This window comes from Osmerus eperlanus, chromosome 11 (genome assembly GCF_963692335.1).
Source record: "Osmerus eperlanus chromosome 11, fOsmEpe2.1, whole genome shotgun sequence".
Classification (NCBI taxonomy): domain Eukaryota; kingdom Metazoa; phylum Chordata; class Actinopteri; order Osmeriformes; family Osmeridae; genus Osmerus; species Osmerus eperlanus.
The window spans coordinates 8,635,862-8,659,178 of record NC_085028.1 but is presented as its reverse complement, the minus strand read 5'-3'; the positions used below and the strand labels follow the sequence as shown (position 1 = coordinate 8,659,178).

The following is a 23,317-nucleotide window of genomic DNA, read 5'->3' as shown; positions in this document are numbered from 1 at the left end:
ATCTCTAATTCACTCTCCTGAGTCTCATCTGTGTTGTATGTCTGCAAACTGCAGTATGGGCCTACACGAAAGTTGTTAAGTCAGTGGACTTGTGTGGGGAGGATTTGACAAGTGTGATGACTGTATTCCTCCACAGATACCATGGGCTTGGATATGGAGTTGGACCAGTTACTATTCACTTTGACTTGATGGGTGTGACCTGTAAAGAATGAATGGCACCATGCAATGGTGGAGGGCTATAACCCAGGGTTGATTGCAACTGGTGTTGGAAAACACATGTAATAGAGGAACTGGGCGCAAGGTACTGGTTTGATCCCTGGTTAGTCCCCAAAAGATTGTAGGCCTACACATCACAGAAAAAGAAAAAAAAGCTAGTCGTTGCTTCCCTCTGGTGTTCGGAAGTAATAACACCCCCAATCATTACACATCTCTCCCCCTCTCTCTCTTTTTCACTTGTGCCAGTATGCATAATACGGCCGATCAAACAAATGAGTAAGTGGCTCGTTATACCGTTTGTGTTATATGGTTATTCCGTTATTCCAAAATAAAACAAAACAACGGAAACCACGCATTTCCCCATCATCTGGTTCTGACATCCGAATTGGACAAATCGATATTACGAGCCCATTTCTCATCTTTTGCAGATATCAGCATAAAGGATATGGAATAATCAAAACAACGATTAATGGCTCGTTATACCATTTGTGTTATATGGTTATTTCATTATTTAAAACAAAAACGAAACAACCAAAAACAAGCCGTAATACTTAAATGTGTGTTTGAGTTACTAAAATGACAAAACGACATTCCGGCCTTATTTTGCAAAATAGAAAAAACAATGGCCACAAGGTACACGGACCGTAAACTTTCAGTGGGCGTAAATGGTATGTGCATTGGCCAATTGAGTGCGACTACACGTGGTTTACTGTCATTCTCCTCCCCTTTGAGTCCAGTAACTCAAAGGTTTCTGTTTCAAATGCAAGAGAACCTACAGCAGGAATAAACGCATTTTCACTTCACGAACCTTCGGCGGTAGGTAACTATAGTAGGCTACTATTTAAAGACTGAAATGTCTGGAATAGTCTTATTAAAACAAAAAACAGCTTGTACAATTATATTAAAGGAATATAAAGGGCCAGGTTTTGACCGATATTCAAGACAAATCTACCTGGTTTGGAAAAATACATTTCAGATTTAAGAAACAATAGACTCTATTGAATAGATTACAATTACGCTCCAACCTAGTAAAAATTTAGCCAGGCTGTATGTTTAGATGTAAAGCAACAAACCTACATATTAGGCTATGTTCAGTGGATATTGCAACTGACTGTCCAAAATCATTTGATTAAGGACGAATGACAAATAATAATGTAGATTACCAACCCGCGTATCCAATCATGACTTGAAATATAGCCTACCGTCATTCTATTGATTGTATTATATTGGATGAAAGGGTATTCTAAATGAATACACAACTTCGATATAAACTGCCAATTCTTAACTAGGTTACTAACTGCAATCAAACAGGAAGTTAATGACCCTTTGAACCTTAAACGCAGTCGGAAAAAAATGGGTGTGGTCGAAGGAATCTGTAGTGTTTGTTGCACAAATGTATTATCCCAAGAAAACAAGAAAATATGTATTGCAAAACTTTGATCTTATTCGTAGAAAAGTGGACACTGGGTATATTCTATGAACAGTATCCTGGTACTGACCAATCCGGAACTAAGTTCAGTACGATACTTTTCTAATATGTGGACTCACTGGCGTCTGAGCCTCCTCAGAAAATTATGTACCTCGTGATTTTAGTATATGTTTGTAAGCGGAGGAGTTCAAGTATCTCGGGGTCTTGTTCACGAGGGAAGGATGGAGCGCGAGATCGACAGGCGGCATGGGCGGCGCTAGGGAGGGGCTAGCAGGTGCTTCAGCACCCCCAAGAAAGACCAAAGCACCCCGATAGCACCCCCCAAAATATTGCTCATTTATTAACAGTATTCACGCCCGGAGTGGCCATCGGGAGAAAAGGGGAGAATTCCCTGTGGGCCGCTCTGCCCGCTCATAAATTGGGCCAGCAGATCGGCTGCTTTCTCTTTGTTTTTTCACACACCGAATTAAACGAGTTTGTTAAGTTACTTTGTGACTGATAAGTAAGATAATAGGCTACACTAGGTTATAATCTAAATAAGCGCATGATCAGACCGTGCATTAAAAAGTTCCATTTTCAGTTGTCGCGCATGCTGTCTTTCTTATTGTTGTGGAGGGAATTAGAAAGATTAAGCTGATGCGAAAATAATAAAATGGATGGGGAAAAGATGCCAGGAGGAACTGAAAAAGCCAGGTAAAAAATGAAAGATCTGTCACTTCATAAAACGATGTTCCTGCAAGGGTGGGAAAAATATGTTTTCTCAAAAGCACAGAATCTTTCAGGTAAAAATTTGGGTTGTAATTTCCGGAAAATATAGCTCTGACAATGAGTCCAACGTAATGTTTATATTACATAAATCTCAAGAAACCATTTTGCACTGAAATTAATGAAAAAAATCACCTCGATTTCGATTTCACCTCACATCAAAACCTGTAGGTCCTAGGTCCTCCCATGGTGGGGATGGGCTGGTTTTGAGCATTACATTCCCGGGCTGAAAATGGGTCCCACTCCGGCCCTGATAGTATTTATATATAATATATAGCCTATATATATAATTGCGCAGCTGTCATGGGTTTGTCTGTATGTTGTCTTTTAATCTATGGACCTAGTAAGTGTCTGAAATAAAGCTTATGATGATGATGATGTATTGAAAATCATTTAAATTGAAACCCTGTGAAACCTCAGATAAGACAAAACTGCAAATGCCGAAACACTTCCCCAACCCTTTATGGTTGCAGGGCTTGCCTACATTCCTGACCTTTAACCTTTATCCATGACTCACCCTTTATGATAATGACTCATCTGTTTGCACAGAATTGCAGTTCCCCTTGTTTGTTTTTGTCACAATGGCTTACATACTATGTTGCTCTATCTGTTAGTATGTGAAGTGCTGTTGTATGCTGTCTAACTGCTCTCTGTAACAGACCTGCAATTTTCTTCCCCCTTGTAGGTGAACAAAATGGTGTGCCACTGTGGACTGGTGACTGGAAAAAATGAACCAGGTATGTATACAGTGGTCAATATTCACTTGATTTGTCTAATCCTCTTCTTTTTTTACTTGTTACTTTCATACATTTCTCTCACATTTTATGGACATTCTCATTGTAGTCATCAAAGGTAGTTGCTCTCTAAAGTCCATTGAAAGCTAATCTCCAAGCTCCATCCTTCAATGTCTTTTCCAGTGCCTCTTAAGAGTATTGAGGTGGAGGTCAAGGTAAATGACCATGTAGCCACTGTGAGCTCCACACTGCAGTATGAGAACAAGGAGGAGCAACCCCTGGAGGCCATCTTTGTGTTTCCTCTGCCAGCGGAGGCTGCTGTCTGCCACTTCAGTGCCAAGATCGGAGAGACCGAGGTGGTGGCCCATGTGAAGGAGAAAAAGCAGGTGAGAGCAATGTTGTTACCGCACAATAAACTGACTTTAAGGACTGTGATGAATTATTGAGAAAAGTTTACTACCTTCACCTTATACTGTATTTTGTCTGTAAGAAATCTGTGCTTTTTTCAATTTTCATCATTTTGGCTCTGTATACCACCACAATGGATTTGAAATGAAACAATCAAGATGTGCTTTAAGTGCAGACTTTCAGCTTAAATTTCAGGGTATTTACATCCAAATCAGGTGAACGGTGTAGGAATTACAACACATTTGATATGTGGCCCCCCCCTTTTTAAGGGACCAAAAGTAATTGGACAATTGGCTGCTCAGCTGTTCCATGGCCAGGTGTATGTTATTCCCTCATAAAGGGAGTTCGTTATTTCATTGACAAGGAGCAGATAAAAGGTCTAGAGTTCATTTCAAGTATGGTATTTGTGTTTGGAATCTGTTGCTGTCAACTCTCAATATGAAGTCCAAAGAGCTGTCACCATCAGTGAAGCAAGCCATCGTTAGGCTGAAAAATCAAAACAAACCTATCAGAGAGATAGCAAAAACATTAGGTGTGGCCAAATCAACTGTTTGGTACATTCTTAAAAAGAAAGAACGCACTGGTGAGCTCAGCAACACCAAAAGACCCGGAAGACCACGGAAAACAACTGTGGTGGATGACAGAAGAATTCTTTCCCTGGTGAAGAAAAACCCCTTCACAACAGTTGGCCAGATCAAGAACACTCTCCAGGAGGTAGGCGTATCTGTGTCAAAGTCAACAATTAAGAGAAGACTTCACCAGAGTAAATATAGAGGGTTCACCACAAGATGTAAACCATTGGTGAGTCTCAAAAACAGGAAGACCAGATTAGAGTTTGCCAAAAAACATCTAAAAGAGCCTGTACAGTTCTGGAACAACATCCTATGGACAGATGAGACCAAGATCAACTTGTACCAGAATGATGGGAAGAGAAGAGTATGGAGAAGGGAAGGAACTGCTCATGATCCAAAGCATACCACCTCATCAGTGAAGCATGGTGGAGGTAGTGTTAAGGCGTGGGCATGTATGGCTGCCAATGGAACTGGTTCCCTTGTATTTATCGATGTGACTGCTGACAAAAGCAGTAGGATGAATTCTGAAGTGTTTCGGGCAATATTATCTGCTCAGATTCAGACAAATGCTTCAGAACTCATAGGACGGCGCTTCACAGTGCAGATGGACAATGACCCGAAGCATACTGCGAAAGCAACCAAAGAGTTTTTTAAGGCAAAGAAGTGGAATGTTCTGCAATGGCCAAGTCAATCACCTGATCCATTTGAGCATGCATTTCACTTGCTAAAGACAAAACTGAAGGGAAAATGCCCCAAGAACAAGCAGGAACTGAAGACAGTTGCAGTAGAGGCCTGGCAGAGCATCACCAGGGACGAAACCCAGCATCTGGTGATCTCTATGGGTTCCAGACTTCAGGCTGTCATTGACTGCAAAGTATTTGCAACCGAGTATTAAAAGTGACAATTAGATTTATGTTAGTTTGTCCAATTATTTTTTTGTCCCTTAAAAAGGGGGGGGGGGGCACATATAAAATGTGTTGTAATTCCTACACCGTTCACCTGATTTGGATGTAAATACCCTGAAATTAAAGCTGAAAGTCTGCACTTAAAGCACATCTTGATTGTTTCATTTCAAATCCATTGTGGTGGTATACAGAGCCAAAATGATGAAAATTGTGTCAATGTCCAAATATTTATGGACCTGACTGCATGTTGTGTCTCATATTAATGACGCATCACTGTCCCTCAGGCTCGGGAAGAGTATGATGATGCGTTGAGCTCGGGCCAGCAGGCCTTCCTATTGGAGGAGAGCGAGCAAAGCTCAGATGTGTTCCAGTTGAACGTGGGCAGTCTTCCCCCTGGAGAGAGCGCCTCCATCAGGCTGGAGTACGTCACTGAGCTGGCCGTGCAGGCGGACGATGGGCTGAGGATATGCCTGCCTGCCGTGCTGAACCCCCGCTATGAGCCCCAAGGTTAGAGAGATCAACACACACACAGACTAACACCTCAGCTATCAACACCAGGGCAAGGCTCCAGTCTGTCTCCATGTCTTCGGCACCTCGGTCAGCCTTGCTGTGTTAGTGTGCTTTATAAATAAAATGTACTTACTTACTTATTTCTACTGACCTTTTCTCTTTTAGGTGTGAACAGTGGAGGTGGGGGCAGTGCCCAGGTGACTTCTGTGCCCGCGAGTGCTGTGCCCTACAACTTGTCTGTCAAAGCTCATGTGTCCTCCCCTCGGCCCATCTCTAAAGTAGAGTCTAACTGTCCCTTGGATCCACTCAACTATCTCAACCCGGAGCAAACCCAAGCCACGGTATGGTATATCTGTCTGAGTGTGTATATGTCTGCTAATTTCCCACTCACTGGACCCATTAATTGTCTGAAAGCTCGGTGGTAGTAGATAAAGATCTTACAGGTTCAAATCTCCTCCTGTTCGTTACTTTGAACGGAAGTGTCGCTAAACGAAATGAATGAACACTGTGCTGTTTTGGTACTGTTTGTAGATCAGCCTGGCTGCAGGACACAAGTTTGACCGGGATGTTGAGCTGTTGGTTTATTACAAAGACGCCCACCAGCCCACTCCTGTGGTCGAGTCAGGACAGGCCTCCGCTAAACCAGGTGAGGCCTGGAGGAACCATCCCAGTTAGATAACATTCAATTAGAACAGTATAGAATATAATGTTTAAATAAATTCTAGAACAGCCTATAGTAATACACTATAATATACATTATATACACCATAGATAGACCTACAACTGTCAAGCATTTTAATCTCTCTCTCTGTCTCTCTCTCTCTGACCAGGCTCTTTGATGGGTGACACGGTGGTCATGTTGAGCCTTTACCCAGAGTTCCCCACGTCTGTGATGTCATCCATGACCTCGTCTGGGGAGTTTATTTTCCTGGTGGATCGCTCTGGTAGCATGTCATGCCCCATGCACAGAGGGGAAGGGGCACAGGAACGCATTGGCAGTGCCAGGGTATTGTAACTGATCTTTCCCTTAGTAGTCCTTGACGACTGACTGAACGTTTGATAAAGTGACTGGCTGACAAACACATTTTCTTAGAGAGTCTCACAAAATACTCTAAATTAGGTTAAAAAAATATACAAATGTTCCAGATTTCACCTGGCCTTCCATTTTTCTTACAGGACACTCTGCTGCTTTTGCTGAAGAGTCTGCCTATGGGCTGCTACTTTAACATCTTTGGCTTTGGCTCTAACTATGAGTCCTTCTTCCCGTAAGTACCCTTCTCCTCCACCCTCCTCTTGCTTATTTGAACCCAATGGCAACATTCACCACAAGTAATGTTGACTTTTGCTTCTCTATCTGTATATGTTTGGGGGAAATCATTGTTGTTTTGCTGGTATATCTGTTCTCCAGCAAGAGTGTGGAGTACAGTCAGCAGACTATGGACGATGCTCTAAATAAGGTGCAGACGATGGGGGCTGACATGGGCGGAACAGAGATCCTTGAGCCACTCAAACATATCTATAGTCAGAGCTGCATCCCTAACCAGCCCAGACAGGTAATACACGTTCATGAAACACATGCATGTTTACAATGTGCCTTACAATTTTATAAATTGGATGAAGTGACACATCGTCCCCAGGGTACATTATTCTCCCACACTTAAAACCACCTCATGAAGTTGCACCAGCTTTACACGTGTCACCAGCTGCTATTTTAAACACACAACCAGTCAGGCTAGTGTGAGTGCTCTGTATTGACCGCACCTTAGCAACTGAAAACTGTTTCCACCTGTGTTTCCCAACATGCTAACCATACAAACATAGGTGTGCACAAAAGATAACTTAACATGTTTCAACACACCATCCTGTTTACATCTTCAGCTCTTTCTCTTCACTGATGGTGAGGTGGGAAACACCAAGCAAGTCCTGGATCTAGTCAAGAAGAATGCAAAATCTCATAGGTTGGTCTTTTTTAAACTACAAATAAAGTATGCTATACACTTAACAGACATTCCACTCTCAGGTCTTGGTACGACACCTATATTAACACAACATTTTTACAAAGTAATGTTTCAGTAACATCAAGTCCTCACAATCTCTAGGTGCTTTTCTTTTGGGATCGGAGAAGGAGCCAGCTCTGCCCTCATCAGTGGGGTCGCCAAGGAGGGAGGGGGACACAGCCAGTTCATCACAGGAACTGATAGAATGCAACCCAAAGTAAGAGGGCCAATGAGGTGGACAGACAGAGAACAAAAGAGGAATGTATATTAAATAAACCAAAACCTGGTGGCATTCATAATTGACCCTGTCGAACATGGCTACTGTATCCCCACTCCCCCCCCTCTATCCTCCTCCCTCTGTCCTTCCCTCTCCTCCAGGTGATGCAGTCGCTTCGCTTTGCTCTTCAGCCTGCTGTTGTTGACATCGCTGTTGATTGGAAAGTTCCAAAGGGTGTGTCTGTCACCCCTCTGTCTCAACCCATCAGTGTGCTCTTTCAGGGTCAAAGGTCACTTATCTATGCCCAGCTTACTGGAGAGGTAAGATGACGCCACCAACTGGTAAAATATGTGCATTACTGATTGCTACTGTATTTAAAAAAAAATGGTATCTGCGAAAAATGCAACCATAAGTTTAATTATATTATTGTATTCTTCATCTTCTCTTTTCTTGATGTCCTCTCTCATGTACAGAGCTCAAAACAGACTGAGGGCTCTGTGACAGTGAAGTACAGCTTGGCGAAGCAGCCTGTCAAGAACCAGCTTTGCTTTAGTCTCAAACCTGCAGAGGACACTGGGTATGCAGAAATGAGTTTTTGACTCACCTGGCAAAGTTACAAAACCAGCACATGATCTTAGATCATAGCACACAGTACATGCAGTATTGTAAGGTTAAGACATTCTTCACATCAAATCTGATATTTTTCAATCCTCCCTTTGTTCTCTTTCAATCTCTTTGTCTCTCTCTTTCTTATACCCTCCTTTCTCCTCATGTCCAGACTAACTGTCCATAGACTTGGGGCTCGAACCCTGATCCGCTCCCTGGAAGTGGAGGAGAGAGGGGGGGGTAGTGAGAAGAAGGCCACAGAGTTAAAAGACAGAGTGGTTAATCTCAGTGTCCAATCAGGAGTGAGCAGTGTCTTCACTGCTTTCATTGCTGTCCACAAAGGCAGTGGGGAAGCTGTGAAGGGCCCGATGCTTCGTAGGAATGTCCCCACACCCAGTAAGTGTCTTACTTTTTAAAATTAGTTTAAACAAAAGTTTTTTTTTTTTTACATTGATAGCAGGTGATAGAAGTAATAAATATATAATGTGGAATTAATGTATAATGGAAGAAATGCACAGTAAAAAAAACTAAAGAAACCATGAAAACAACACAAATAAGTGGGAAAATTTGACGAGACCAGGGAATCATTTGTTACAAAATTAGATTCCTATAGTAGGTATTCAGAAAATAATAATATAATATTGTATATAGAGTAAATGGCGACTAAAGGTAGTGTGAAAATCCACTCGGAACATATTACAGACGTATTTCCTTCTTTCACAGGGATTGGAGGTGGAGGAGGTGGAGGAGGCTCAATGCGTATGGGCAGGTCATGTAGGTTGATGAAAAAAAGTACAAAAAGTATATATTTTTGGAAAAGTGTTTCATTTTCGTTATCTTAAAAGTGCTGCTGTGTAAATTGTGGAAAGTGATACTCAGTGCATCTTTTTGGTTATCTTCTTTCACACAGTGTATCATGCTGCACCTATGGCTAAGATGAGACTTTGTGCAGCCCCAATGATAATGTGTCACTCAGCCTTCCCCGGAGGTCGGACTGGGACCGAAAATCAGCTCGGGACTTGTAAACGCAGTCTGTCCCGCGACCTGTGTACAGTTGCTTAATACAAATAGGCTATATAATAATAAAGTATCATGCAGTGCTAGCGAAGACTGTTAACAAAATTAGATCTAATACAGTATCTAAAAATGAATATGGCAATTCTCCCTTAGTTTCTTTTTTCTTGCTTCTCTCTGTTTCTGCATCTGCTTTTAAATGTTGTAAAAGAACAATAATCAGTTAACTATAGTCAATAATGAAAATCAATTCAACAAACTAATTTCCATATAATAACCCAGTTAACATATAGTCTACTGTGTACACACTGTGTACCTGTCAAATTCTCTCCACTGGACCCTGTCACCACAGCCTCCATCTCTTGCCCCGTGTCACTTGTCGCTGCACAGAACAGAACAAATAAGACAATTGCATTTGAAAAGCACATTTAATTTTTAAAGCCAAAAAAACATGTTGTGCATGGAGTGCCTTTTTCTCTTGGACATTTATTTTCCTTCATTTAAAATATATAGCCTGTATATTGGCTAACAGTAATACCAAATGTTGTATTAGGGCAAAACCTAAAAAACGTAAATGTATTTGAATGATACTGTTTGAAGCTAGCTATGTACTATGTAGTACTACCATCAGTAAGGTTGATTGTCATAGCTTGTCCTGCTAGAAAAACTGTGATTGATTAACAAACATGCTAAATACAATGATTTTTACTTTCTAACTTTTTTTTATTCAGGTGAACCGAGCTCAGTTTACTGTGATGCAGGTACACATTCAATCAAACATGGTACTTGTTACTTGTCTTTTAACCTAAAATCCTGAATTTGCTATCAGCCCTTCTGAATATTGGGGGTTTTGGCAGTTTTCTGTACTCTACCCACCTATATTTTTAATGAAATCTGGCAGGTACATATTTTACTTGTAAACTAAATTGTGTATTTTCTCCATCAGGCTTTGAAATGGCTGACAACTTTGAAATGGCTGAAAACACCATCACTGTCCCTGAACTGACCAGGGACCCTCTCTTCCAGCTGATCTCCCTTCAGAAAGCTTCTGGTTCCTGGGTCCTAGAGACAGCCCTGGTCCTTGTGCTGGGGAAAACACTGGAGGAAGTGGACAAGACAAAGCCTGAACAGGTGGGTCACTGATGACAGCCTGTGACATCCGTTCATCCACCATCAGATCTGTGAATGTTACTATACTTCTGCAGCAGCCCATGTTGTCTGTGTAGCACCTGTTTATGGATACTTGATTTCTTACGGATGATTGATTTCTCTCTTTTGCCCACTCTCCTTCCTATGCTCCTTCACCCTGGATTCTGGGGAACCAGGTGGACCAGGAAGTGTGGGCCACTGTTCTGGCCCTCATATGGCTCCATGGGTTCAAGATCAAAGACCAGGACGAGTGGCAACTTCTGGCTATCAAAGCTGTGGCATGGATCCAGGCCCAGAATGGTACTGTTCAACTGTCCTGACATGTTAAACCCTTACCATCTAGTGTTATTATGCTATCATCATGAGTAATATAATCATCCTGTGTGGATTTCTCCCCCCCCCCCCCCCCCCAGTGCCCTTTGTTCCGGAGTGTGTGGCAGCTGGTAATGCCCTGTTGGGTTGCAAGGTGCAGAAGGAGACTCTGGGACTCTGAGAAGATCACCCTGCCTACCTTTTTCTCTTTTGTTCATGCTCCACATGCTGTACCTGGGCTGTACACCAACAGCAACATTGTCATACTCCAAGCAATATAGTCTTATTGGAACTTATTTACTGAATATATCAATACAAATTGTCACGGTTAACAGTTGTGTATTGTGCATGTAACGGCAAGGCTTTAGCTAACTCAGAGAAGTTCTTATATAGGGCCTATTTTATCGTATAGTTGCATTTATTCCAGAGATTAATTCTAGCCTCTGAGAAATGTTTCGCTAACAAATATTGCGCAAACAACTAGCTGAACTGCACTACAAATATCTTGACACCTGATATAATGTTTCGTGTATTTTCTTTCAATGCCGTACAATAATACATCTCAATAAATCTAATAATAAATATCGTATTCGTCTTTGGCACCAATTTCAGAAACCCTTGTGCCTCGATGCTTGTCACTATTTTACAGTTCAGCTTCGAACTTGTTGGTTGGAGAAGAAACCCCTGTAACGCCACTCTTGCCCCAGAAGTTAAAATGTCTAGTCATTCGTTTTTTTGCCATGATACCTAGTAAAAGCGTATGTTATAACATATATATATATATATATAGGTTAGTTGAAAACAGCAGCGGACTGGGGAAGGGTGACAGGATCTGAGTGTGGAGATACGTGGATTTATATGCCGGAATGTTTTATATACAGTACACAGTCATCTTTTGTGCAGAATACAGAGAGAATAGAGTATAGAGACTTGTTTAAACAATTGGAAAGCGTTAGAAGGTAAAGTGAGTGGAGAAAAGAGAAGCAGAAAAGTGCAACACCCTCCCATTACCATTATCTCTATTTCACTCTCCTGAGTCTCATCTGTGTTGTATGTCTGCAAACTGCAGTATGGGCTTACACGAAAGTTGTTAAGTCATTGGACTTGTGTGGGGAGGATTTGACAAGTGTGATGACTGTATTCCTCCACAGATACCATGGGCTTGGATATGGAGTTGGACCAGTTACTATTCACTTTGACTTGATGGGTGTGACCTGTAAAGAATGAATGGCACCATGCAATGGTGGAGGGCTATAACCCAGGGTTAATTGCAACTGGTGTTGGAAAACACATGTAATAGAGGAACTGGGCGCAAGGTACTGGTTTGGTCCCTGGTTAGTCCCCAAAAGATTGTAGGCCTACACATCACAGAAAAAGAAGCTAGTCGTTGCTTCCCTCTGGTGTTCGGAAGTAATAACACCCCCAATCATTACACATCTCTCCCCCTCTCTCTCTTTTTCACTAGTGCCAGTATACCATTTGTGTTATATGGTTATTCCGTTATTCCAAAATAAAACAAAACAACGGAAACCACGCATTTCCCCATCATCTGGTTCTGACATCCGAAATGGACAAATCGATATTACGAGCCCATTTCTCATCTTTTGCAGATATCAGCATAAAGGATATGGAATAATCAAAACAACGATTAATGGCTCGTTATACCATTTGTGTTATATGGTTATTTCATTATTAAAAAAAAAACGAAACAACCAAAAACAAGCCGTAATACTTAAATGTGTGTTTGAGTTACTAAAACGACAAAACGATATTACGGCCCTATTTTGCGTTTGTCAACACGGGTTGCAAAATAGAAAAACCAATGGCCACAAGGTACACGGACCGTAAACTTTCAGTGGGCGTAAATGGTATGTGCATTGGCCAATTGAGTGCGACTACACGTGGTTTACTGTCGTTCTCCTCCCCTTTGAGTCCAGTAACTCAAAGGTTTCTGTTTCAAATGCAAGAGAACCTACAGCAGGAATAAACGCATTTTCACTTCACGAACCTTCGGCGGTAGGTAACTATAGTAGGCTACTATTTAAAGACTGAAATGTCTGGAATAGTCTTATTAAAACAAAAAACAGCTTGTACAATTATATTAAAGGAATATAAAGGGCCAGGTTTTGACCGATATTCAAGACAAATCTACCTGGTTTGGAAAAATACATTTCAGATTTAAGAAACAATAGACTCTATTGAATAGATTACAATTACGCTCCAACCTAGTAAAAATTTAGCCAGGCTGTATGTTTAGATGTAAAGCAACAAACCTACATATTAGGCTATGTTCAGTGGATATTGCAACTGACTGTCCAAAATCATTTGATTAAGGACGAATGACAAATAATAATGTAGATTACCAACCCGCGTATCCAATCATGACTTGAAATATAGCCTACCGTCATTCTATTGATTGTATTATATTGGATGAAAGGGTATTCTAAATGAATACACAACTTCGATATAAACTGCCAATTCTTAACTAGGTTACTAACTGCAATCAAACAGGAAGTTAATGACCCTTTGAACCTTAAACGCAGTCGGAAAAAAATGGGTGTGGTCGAAGGAATCTGTAGTGTTTGTTGCACAAATGTATTATCCCAAGAAAACAAGAAAATATGTATTGCAAAACTTTGATCTTATTCGTAGAAAAGTGGACACTGGGTATATTCTATGAACAGTATCCTGGTACTGACCAATCCGGAACTAAGTTCAGTACGATACTTTTCTAATATGTGGACTCACTGGCGTCTGAGCCTCCTCAGAAAATTATGTACCTCGTGATTTTAGTATATGTTTGTAAGCGGAGGAGTTCAAGTATCTCGGGGTCTTGTTCACGAGGGAAGGATGGAGCGCGAGATCGACAGGCGGCATGGGCGGCGCTAGGGAGGGGCTAGCAGGTGCTTCAGCACCCCCAAGAAAGACCAAAGCACCCCGATAGCACCCCCCAAAATATTGCTCATTTATTAACAGTATTCAGGCCCGGAGTGGCCATCGGGAGAAAAGGGGAGAATTCCCTGTGGGCCGCTCTGCCCGCTCATAAATTGGGCCAGCAGATCGGCTGCTTTCTCTTTGTTTTTTCACACACCGAATTAAACGAGTTTGTTAAGTTACTTTGTGACTGATAAGTAAGATAATAGGCTACACTAGGTTATAATCTAAATAAGCGCATGATCAGACCGTGCATTAAAAAGTTCCATTTTCAGTTGTCGCGCATGCTGTCTTTCTTATTGTTGTGGAGGGAATTAGAAAGATTAAGCTGATGCGAAAATAATAAAATGGATGGGGAAAAGATGCCAGGAGGAACTGAAAAAGCCAGGTAAAAAATGAAAGATCTGTCACTTCATAAAACGATGTTCCTGCAAGGGTGGGAAAAATATGTTTTCTCAAAAGCACAGAATCTTTCAGGTAAAAATTTGGTTTGTAATTTACGGAAAATATAGCTCTGACAATGAGTCCAACGTAATGTTTATATTACATAAATCTCAAGAAACCATTTTGCACTGAAATTAATGAAAAAAATCACCTCGATTTCGATTTCACCTCACATCAAAACCTGTAGGTCCTAGGTCCTCCCATGGTGGGGATGGGCTGGTTTTGAGCATTACATTCCCGGGCTGAAAATGGGTCCCACTCCGGCCCTGATAGTATTTATATATAATATATAGCCTATATATATAATTGCGCAGCTGTCATGGGTTTGTCTGTATGTTGTCTTTTAATCTATGGACCTAGTAAGTGTCTGAAATAAAGCTTATGATGATGATGATGTATTGAAAATCATTTAAATTGAAACCCTGTGAAACCTCAGATAAGACAAAACTGCAAATGCCGAAACACTTCCCCAACCCTTTATGGTTGCAGGGCTTGCCTACATTCCTGACCTTTAACCTTTATCCATGACTCACCCTTTATGATAATGACTCATCTGTTTGCACAGAATTGCAGTTCCCCTTGTTTGTTTTTGTCACAATGGCTTACATACTATGTTGCTCTATCTGTTAGTATGTGAAGTGCTGTTGTATGCTGTCTAACTGCTCTCTGTAACAGACCTGCAATTTTCTTCCCCCTTGTAGGTGAACAAAATGGTGTGCCACTGTGGACTGGTGACTGGAAAAAATGAACCAGGTATGTATACAGTGGTCAATATTCACTTGATTTGTCTAATCCTCTTCTTTTTTTACTTGTTACTTTCATACATTTCTCTCACATTTTATGGACATTCTCATTGTAGTCATCAAAGGTAGTTGCTCTCTAATGTCCATTGAAAGCTAATCTCCAAGCTCCATCCTTCAATGTCTTTTCCAGTGCCTCTTAAGAGTATTGAGGTGGAGGTCAAGGTAAATGACCATGTAGCCACTGTGAGCTCCACACTGCAGTATGAGAACAAGGAGGAGCAACCCCTGGAGGCCATCTTTGTGTTTCCTCTGCCAGCGGAGGCTGCTGTCTGCCACTTCAGTGCCAAGATCGGAGAGACCGAGGTGGTGGCCCATGTGAAGGAGAAAAAGCAGGTGAGAGCAATGTTGTTACCGCACAATAAACTGACTTTAAGGACTGTGATGAATTATTGAGAAAAGTTTACTACCTTCACCTTATACTGTATTTTGTCTGTAAGAAATCTGTGCTTTTTTCAATTTTCATAATTTTGGCTCTGTATACCACCACAATGGATTTGAAATGAAACAATCAAGATGTGCTTTAAGTGCAGACTTTCAGCTTAAATTTCAGGGTATTTACATCCAAATCAGGTGAACGGTGTAGGAATTACAACACATTTGATATGTGGCCCCCCCCTTTTTAAGGGACCAAAAGTAATTGGACAATTGGCTGCTCAGCTGTTCCATGGCCAGGTGTATGTTATTCCCTCATAAAGGGAGTTCGTTATTTCATTGACAAGGAGCAGATAAAAGGTCTAGAGTTCATTTCAAGTATGGTATTTGTGTTTGGAATCTGTTGCTGTCAACTCTCAATATGAAGTCCAAAGAGCTGTCACCATCAGTGAAGCAAGCCATCGTTAGGCTGAAAAATCAAAACAAACCTATCAGAGAGATAGCAAACACATTAGGTGTGGCCAAATCAACTGTTTGGTACATTCTTAAAAAGAAAGAACGCACTGGTGAGCTCAGCAACACCAAAAGACCCGGAAGACCACGGAAAACAACTGTGGTGGATGACAGAAGAATTCTTTCCCTGGTGAAGAAAAACCCCTTCACAACAGTTGGCCAGATCAAGAACACTCTCCAGGAGGTAGGCGTATCTGTGTCAAAGTCAACAATTAAGAGAAGACTTCACCAGAGTAAATATAGAGGGTTCACCACAAGATGTAAACCATTGGTGAGTCTCAAAAACAGGAAGACCAGATTAGAGTTTGCCAAAAAACATCTAAAAGAGCCTGTACAGTTCTGGAACAACATCCTATGGACAGATGAGACCAAGATCAACTTGTACCAGAATGATGGGAAGAGAAGAGTATGGAGAAGGGAAGGAACTGCTCATGATCCAAAGCATACCACCTCATCAGTGAAGCATGGTGGAGGTAGTGTTAAGGCGTGGGCATGTATGGCTGCCAATGGAACTGGTTCCCTTGTATTTATCGATGTGACTGCTGACAAAAGCAGTAGGATGAATTCTGAAGTGTTTCGGGCAATATTATCTGCTCAGATTCAGACAAATGCTTCAGAACTCATAGGACGGCGCTTCACAGTGCAGATGGACAATGACCCGAAGCATACTGCGAAAGCAACCAAAGAGTTTTTTAAGGCAAAGAAGTGGAATGTTCTGCAATGGCCAAGTCAATCACCTGATCCATTTGAGCATGCATTTCACTTGCTAAAGACAAAACTGAAGGGAAAATGCCCCAAGAACAAGCAGGAACTGAAGACAGTTGCAGTAGAGGCCTGGCAGAGCATCACCAGGGACGAAACCCAGCATCTGGTGATCTCTATGGGTTCCAGACTTCAGGCTGTCATTGACTGCAAAGTATTTGCAACCGAGTATTAAAAGTGACAATTAGATTTATGTTAGTTTGTCCAATTATTTTTTTGTCCCTTAAAAAGGGGGGGGGGGGCACATATAAAATGTGTTGTAATTCCTACACCGTTCACCTGATTTGGATGTAAATACCCTGAAATTAAAGCTGAAAGTCTGCACTTAAAGCACATCTTGATTGTTTCATTTCAAATCCATTGTGGTGGTATACAGAGCCAAAATGATGAAAATTGTGTCAATGTCCAAATATTTATGGACCTGACTGCATGTTGTGTCTCATATTAATGACGCATCACTGTCCCTCAGGCTCGGGAAGAGTATGATGATGCGTTGAGCTCGGGCCAGCAGGCCTTCCTATTGGAGGAGAGCGAGCAAAGCTCAGATGTGTTCCAGTTGAACGTGGGCAGTCTTCCCCCTGGAGAGAGCGCCTCCATCAGGCTGGAGTACGTCACTGAGCTGGCCGTGCAGGCGGACGATGGGCTGAGGATATGCCTGCCTGCCGTGCTGAACCCCCGCTATGAGCCCCAAGGTTAGAGAGATCAACACACACACAGACTAACACCTCAGCTATCAACACCAGGGCAAGGCTCCAGTCTGTCTCCATGTCTTCGGCACCTCGGTCAGCCTTGCTGTGTTAGTGTGCTTTATAAATAAAATGTACTTACTTACTTATTTCTACTGACCTTTTCTCTTTTAGGTGTGAACAGTGGAGGTGGGGGCAGTGCCCAGGTGACTTCTGTGCCCGCGAGTGCTGTGCCCTACAACTTGTCTGTCAAAGCTCATGTGTCCTCCCCTCGGCCCATCTCTAAAGTAGAGTCTAACTGTCCCTTGGATCCACTCAACTATCTCAACCCGGAGCAAACCCAAGCCACGGTATGGTATATCTGTCTGAGTGTGTATATGTCTGCTAATTTCCCACTCACTGGCCCCATTAATTGTCTGAAAGCTCGGTGGTAGTAGATAAAGATCTTACAGGTTCAAATCTCCTCCTGTTCGTTACTTTGAACGGAAGTGTCGCTAAATGAAATGAATGAACACTGTGCTGTTTTGGTACTGTTTGTAGATCAGCCTGGCTGCAGGACACAAGTTTGACCGGGATGTTGAGCTGTTGGTTTATTACAAAGACGCCCACCAGCCCACTCCTGTGGTCGAGTCAGGACAGGCCTCCGCTAAACCAGGTGAGGCCTGGAGGAACCATCCCAGTTAGATAACATTCAATTAGAACAGTATAGAATATAATGTTTAAATAAATTCTAGAACAGCCTATAGTAATACACTATAATATACATTATATACACCATAGATAGACCTACAACTGTCAAGCATTTTAATCTCTCTCTGTCTCTCTCTCTCTGACCAGGCTCTTTGATGGGTGACACGGTGGTCATGTTGAGCCTTTACCCAGAGTTCCCCACGTCTGTGATGTCATCCATGACCTCGTCTGGGGAGTTTATTTTCCTGGTGGATCGCTCTGGTAGCATGTCATGCCCCATGCACAGAGGGGAAGGGGCACAGGAACGCATTGGCAGTGCCAGGGTATTGTAACTGATCTTTCCCTTAGTAGTCCTTGACGACTGACTGAACGTTTGATAAAGTGACTGGCTGACAAACACATTTTCTTAGAGAGTCTCACAAAATACTCTAAATTAGGTTAAAAAAATATACAAATGTTCCAGATTTCACCTGGCCTTCCATTTTTCTTACAGGACACTCTGCTGCTTTTGCTGAAGAGTCTGCCTATGGGCTGCTACTTTAACATCTTTGGCTTTGGCTCTAACTATGAGTCCTTCTTCCCGTAAGTACCCTTCTCCTCCACCCTCCTCTTGCTTATTTGAACCCAATGGCAACATTCACCACAAGTAATGTTGACTTTTGCTTCTCTATCTGTATATGTTTGGGGGAAATCATTGTTGTTTTGCTGGTATATCTGTTCTCCAGCAAGAGTGTGGAGTACAGTCAGCAGACTATGGACAATGCTCTAAATAAGGTGCAGACGATGGGGGCTGACATGGGCGGAACAGAGATCCTTGAGCCACTCAAACATATCTATAGTCAGAGCTGCATCCCTAACCAGCCCAGACAGGTAATACACGTTCATGAAACACATGCATGTTTACAATGTGCCTTACAATTTTATAAATTGGATGAAGTGACACATCGTCCCCAGGGTACATTATTCTCCCACACTTAAAACCACCTCATGAAGTTGCACCAGCTTTACACGTGTCACCAGCTGCTATTTTAAACACACAACCAGTCAGGCTAGTGTGAGTGCTCTGTATTGACCGCACCTTAGCAACTGAAAACTGTTTCCACCTGTGTTTCCCAACATGCTAACCATACAAACATAGGTGTGCACAAAAGATAACTTAACATGTTTCAACACACCATCCTGTTTACATATTCAGCTCTTTCTCTTCACTGATGGTGAGGTGGGAAACACCAAGCAAGTCCTGGATCTAGTCAAGAAGAATGCAAAATCTCATAGGTTGGTCTTTTTTAAACTACAAATAAAGTATGCTATACACTTAACAGACATTCCACTCTCAGGTCTTGGTACGACACCTATATTAACACAACATTTTTACAAAGTAATGTTTCAGTAACATCAAGTCCTCACAATCTCTAGGTGCTTTTCTTTTGGGATCGGAGAAGGAGCCAGCTCTGCCCTCATCAGTGGGGTCGCCAAGGAGGGAGGGGGACACAGCCAGTTCATCACAGGAACTGATAGAATGCAACCCAAAGTAAGAGGGCCAATGAGGTGGACAGACAGAGAACAAAAGAGGAATGTATATTAAATAAACCAAAACCTGGTGGCATTCATAATTGACCCTGTCGAACATGGCTACTGTATCCCCACTCCCCCCCCTCTATCCTCCTCCCTCTGTCCTTCCCTCTCCTCCAGGTGATGCAGTCGCTTCGCTTTGCTCTTCAGCCTGCTGTTGTTGACATCGCTGTTGATTGGAAAGTTCCAAAGGGTGTGTCTGTCACCCCTCTGTCTCAACCCATCAGTGTGCTCTTTCAGGGTCAAAGGTCACTTATCTATGCCCAGCTTACTGGAGAGGTAAGATGACGCCACCAACTGGTAAAATATGTGCATTACTGATTGCTACTGTATTTAAAAAAAAATGGTATCTGCGAAAAATGCAACCATAAGTTTAATTATATTATTGTATTCTTCATCTTCTCTTTTCTTGATGTCCTCTCTCATGTACAGAGCTCAAAACAGACTGAGGGCTCTGTGACAGTGAAGTACAGCTTGGCGAAGCAGCCTGTCAAGAACCAGCTTTGCTTTAGTCTCAAACCTGCAGAGGACACTGGGTATGCAGAAATGAGTTTTTGACTCACCTGGCAAAGTTACAAAACCAGCACATGATCTTAGATCATAGCACACAGTACATGCAGTATTGTAAGGTTAAGACATTCTTCACATCAAATCTGATATTTTTCAATCCTCCCTTTGTTCTCTTTCAATCTCTTTGTCTCTCTCTTTCTTATACCCTCCTTTCTCCTCATGTCCAGACTAACTGTCCATAGACTTGGGGCTCGAACCCTGATCCGCTCCCTGGAAGTGGAGGAGAGAGGGGGGGGTAGTGAGAAGAAGGCCACAGAGTTAAAAGACAGAGTGGTTAATCTCAGTGTCCAATCAGGAGTGAGCAGTGTCTTCACTGCTTTCATTGCTGTCCACAAAGGCAGTGGGGAAGCTGTGAAGGGCCCGATGCTTCGTAGGAATGTCCCCACACCCAGTAAGTGTCTTACTTTTTAAAATTAGTTTAAACAAAAGTTTTTTTTTTTTACATTGATAGCAGGTGATAGAAGTAATAAATATATAATGTGGAATTAATGTACAATGGAAGAAATGCACAGTAAAAAAACCTAAAGAAACCATGAAAACAACACAAATAAGTGGGAAAATTTGACGAGACCAGGGAATCATTTGTTACAAAATTAGATTCCTATAGTAGGTATTCAGAAAATAATAATATAATATTGTATATAGAGTAAATGGCGACTAAAGGTAGTGTGAAAATCCACTCGGAACATATTACAGACGTATTTCCTTCTTTCACAGTGTTGTTTGGAGGAGGCTATGCTTGTTCAATGCCTATGGCCATGTCATGTAGGTTGATGAAAAAAAGTACAAAAAGTATATATTTTTGGAAAAGTGTTTCATTTTCGTTCTTAAAAGTGCTGCTGTGTAAATTGTGGAAAGTGATACTCAGTGCATCTTTTTGGTTATCTTCTTTCACACAGTGAATCATGCTGCACCTATGGCTATGATGAGACGTTGTGCAGCCCCAATGATGATGTGTGACTCAGCCGTCCCCCAAGGTCGGACTGGGACCGAAAATCAGCTCGGGACTTGTAAACGCAGTCTGTCCCGCGACCTGTGTACAGTTGCTTAATACAAATAGGCTATATAATAATAAAGTATCATGCAGTGCTAGCGAAGACTGTTAACAAAATTAGATCTAATACAGTATCTAAAAATGAATATGGCAATTCTCCCTTAGTTTCTTTTTTCTTGCTTCTCTCTGTTTCTGCATCTGCTTTTAAATGTTGTAAAAGAACAATAATCAGTTAACTATAGTCAATAATGAAAATCAATTCAACAAACTAATTTCCATATAATAACCCAGTTAACATATAGTCTACTGTGTACACACTGTGTACCTGTCAAATTCTCTCCACTGGACCCTGTCACCACAGCCTCCATCTCTTGCCCCGTGTCACTTGTCGCTGCACAGAACAGAACAAATAAGACAATTGCATTTGAAAAGCACATTTAATTTTTAAAGCCAAAAAAACATGTTGTGCATGGAGTGCCTTTTTCTCTTGGACATTTATTTTCCTTCATTTAAAATATATAGCCTGTATATTGGCTAACAGTAATACCAAATGTTGTATTAGGGCAAAACCTAAAAAACGTAAATGTATTTGAATGATACTGTTTGAAGCTAGCTATGTACTATGTAGTACTACCATCAGTAAGGTTGATTGTCATAGCTTGTCCTGCTAGAAAAACTGTGATTGATTAACAAACATGCTAAATACAATGATTTTTACTTTCTAACTTTTTTTTATTCAGGTGAACCGAGCTCAGTTTACTGTGATGCAGGTACACATTCAATCAAACATGGTACTTGTTACTTGTCTTTTAACCTAAAATCCTGAATTTGCTATCAGCCCTTCTGAATATTGGGGGTTTTGGCAGTTTTCTGTACTCTACCCACCTATATTTTTTATGAAATCTGGCAGGTACATATTTTACTTGTAAACTAAATTGTGTATTTTCTCCATCAGGCTTTGAAATGGCTGAAAACACCATCACTGTCCCTGAACTGACCAGGGACCCTCTCTTCCAGCTGATCTCCCTTCAGAAAGCTTCTGGTTCCTGGGTCCTAGAGACAGCCCTGGTCCTTGTGCTGGGGAAAACACTGGAGGAAGTGGACAAGACAAAGCCTGAACAGGTGGGTCACTGATGACAGCCTGTGAGATCCATTCATCCACCATCAGATCTGTGAATGTTACTATACTTCTGCAGCAGCCCATGTTGTCTGTGTAGCACCTGTTTATGGATACAATTGATTTCTCTCTTTTGCCCCCTCTCCTTCCTATGCTCCTTCACCCTGGATTCTGGGGAACCAGGTGGACCAGGAAGTGTGGGCCACTGTTCTGGCCCTCATATGGCTCCATGGGTTCAAGATCAAAGACCAGGACGAGTGGCAACTTCTGGCTATCAAAGCTGTGGCATGGATCCAGGCCCAGAATGGTACTGTTCAACTGTCCTGACATGTTAAACCCTTACCATCTAGTGTTATTATGCTATCATCATGAGTAATATAATCATCCCCCCCCCCCCCCCCCCCCCCCCCAGTGCCCTTTGTTCCGGAGTGTGTAGCAGCTGGGAATGCCCTGTTGGGTTGCAAGGTGCAGAAGGAGACTCTGGGACTCTGAGAAGATCACCCTGCCTACCTTTTTCTCTTTTGTTCATGCTCCACATGCTGTACCTGGGCTGTACACCAACAGCAACATTGTCATACTCCAAGCAATATAGTCTTATTGGAACTTATTTGCTGAATATATCAATACAAATTGTCAGGGTTAACAGTTGTGTATTGTGCATGTAACGGCAAGGCTTTAGCTAACTCAGATAAATTCTTAGGGCCTATTTTATCGTATAGTTGCATTTATTCCAGAGATTAATTCTAGCCTCGGAGAAATGTTTCGCTAACAAATATTGCGCAAACAACTAGCTGAACTGCACTACAAATATCTTGACACCTGATATAATGTTTCGTGTATTTTCTTTCAATGCCGTACAATAATACATCTCAATAAATCTAATAATAAATATCGTATTCGTCTTTGGCACCAATTTCAGAAACCCTTGTGCCTCGATGCTTGTCACTATTTTACAGTTCAGCTTCGAACTTGTTGGTTGGAGAATAAACCCCTCTAACGCCACTCTTGCCCCAGAAGTTAAAATGT

General features: G+C 41.8%; 2 protein-coding genes across 6 annotated transcripts; both read left to right on the top strand.

Moving 5' to 3' along the window:
- The first annotated feature begins 931 nt into the window (after positions 1-931).
- Positions 932-11,303, top strand: LOC134029107 (von Willebrand factor A domain-containing protein 5A-like). Of its 4 annotated transcripts, none has more exons than XM_062473096.1 (20): positions 932-1,032; positions 3,096-3,147; positions 3,328-3,530; positions 5,314-5,536; positions 5,705-5,880; positions 6,071-6,185; positions 6,370-6,545; positions 6,716-6,804; positions 6,948-7,092; positions 7,418-7,497; positions 7,639-7,753; positions 7,915-8,073; positions 8,227-8,330; positions 8,532-8,755; positions 9,083-9,160; positions 9,270-9,407; positions 10,105-10,155; positions 10,320-10,504; positions 10,699-10,822; positions 10,936-11,303. In XM_062473096.1, exons 2-20 carry the CDS (start codon positions 3,105-3,107, stop codon positions 11,013-11,015), a joined length of 2,508 nt encoding a protein of 835 aa, XP_062329080.1. In that variant the 5' UTR covers positions 932-1,032; positions 3,096-3,104; the 3' UTR covers positions 11,016-11,303. The 4 variants fall into 4 exon arrangements, with proteins under 4 accessions (XP_062329080.1, XP_062329083.1, XP_062329081.1 ...); XM_062473099.1 differs by having other exon boundaries at positions 948-1,032; positions 9,083-9,133; XM_062473097.1 differs by having other exon boundaries at positions 948-1,032; positions 9,083-9,151.
- Positions 11,304-12,718: 1,415 nt separating this feature from the next.
- LOC134029088 (von Willebrand factor A domain-containing protein 5A-like) lies at positions 12,719-23,185 on the top strand. 2 transcript variants are annotated; one of them, XM_062473070.1, is made up of 21 exons: positions 12,719-12,850; positions 14,914-14,965; positions 15,146-15,348; positions 17,132-17,354; positions 17,523-17,698; positions 17,889-18,003; positions 18,186-18,361; positions 18,532-18,620; positions 18,764-18,908; positions 19,234-19,313; positions 19,455-19,569; positions 19,731-19,889; positions 20,043-20,146; positions 20,348-20,571; positions 20,898-20,945; positions 21,080-21,157; positions 21,915-21,944; positions 22,130-22,296; positions 22,475-22,598; positions 22,704-22,849; positions 22,919-23,185. In XM_062473070.1, the coding sequence occupies exons 2-20, from the start codon at positions 14,923-14,925 to the stop codon at positions 22,781-22,783; spliced, it is 2,379 nt and encodes a 792-aa protein (XP_062329054.1). In that variant the 5' UTR covers positions 12,719-12,850; positions 14,914-14,922; the 3' UTR covers positions 22,784-22,849; positions 22,919-23,185. The 2 variants fall into 2 exon arrangements, with proteins under 2 accessions (XP_062329054.1, XP_062329053.1); XM_062473069.1 differs by lacking the exon at positions 22,919-23,185 and having other exon boundaries at positions 20,898-20,972; positions 21,080-21,217; positions 21,915-21,965; positions 22,704-22,910.
- The last annotated feature ends 132 nt before the right edge of the window (positions 23,186-23,317 follow it).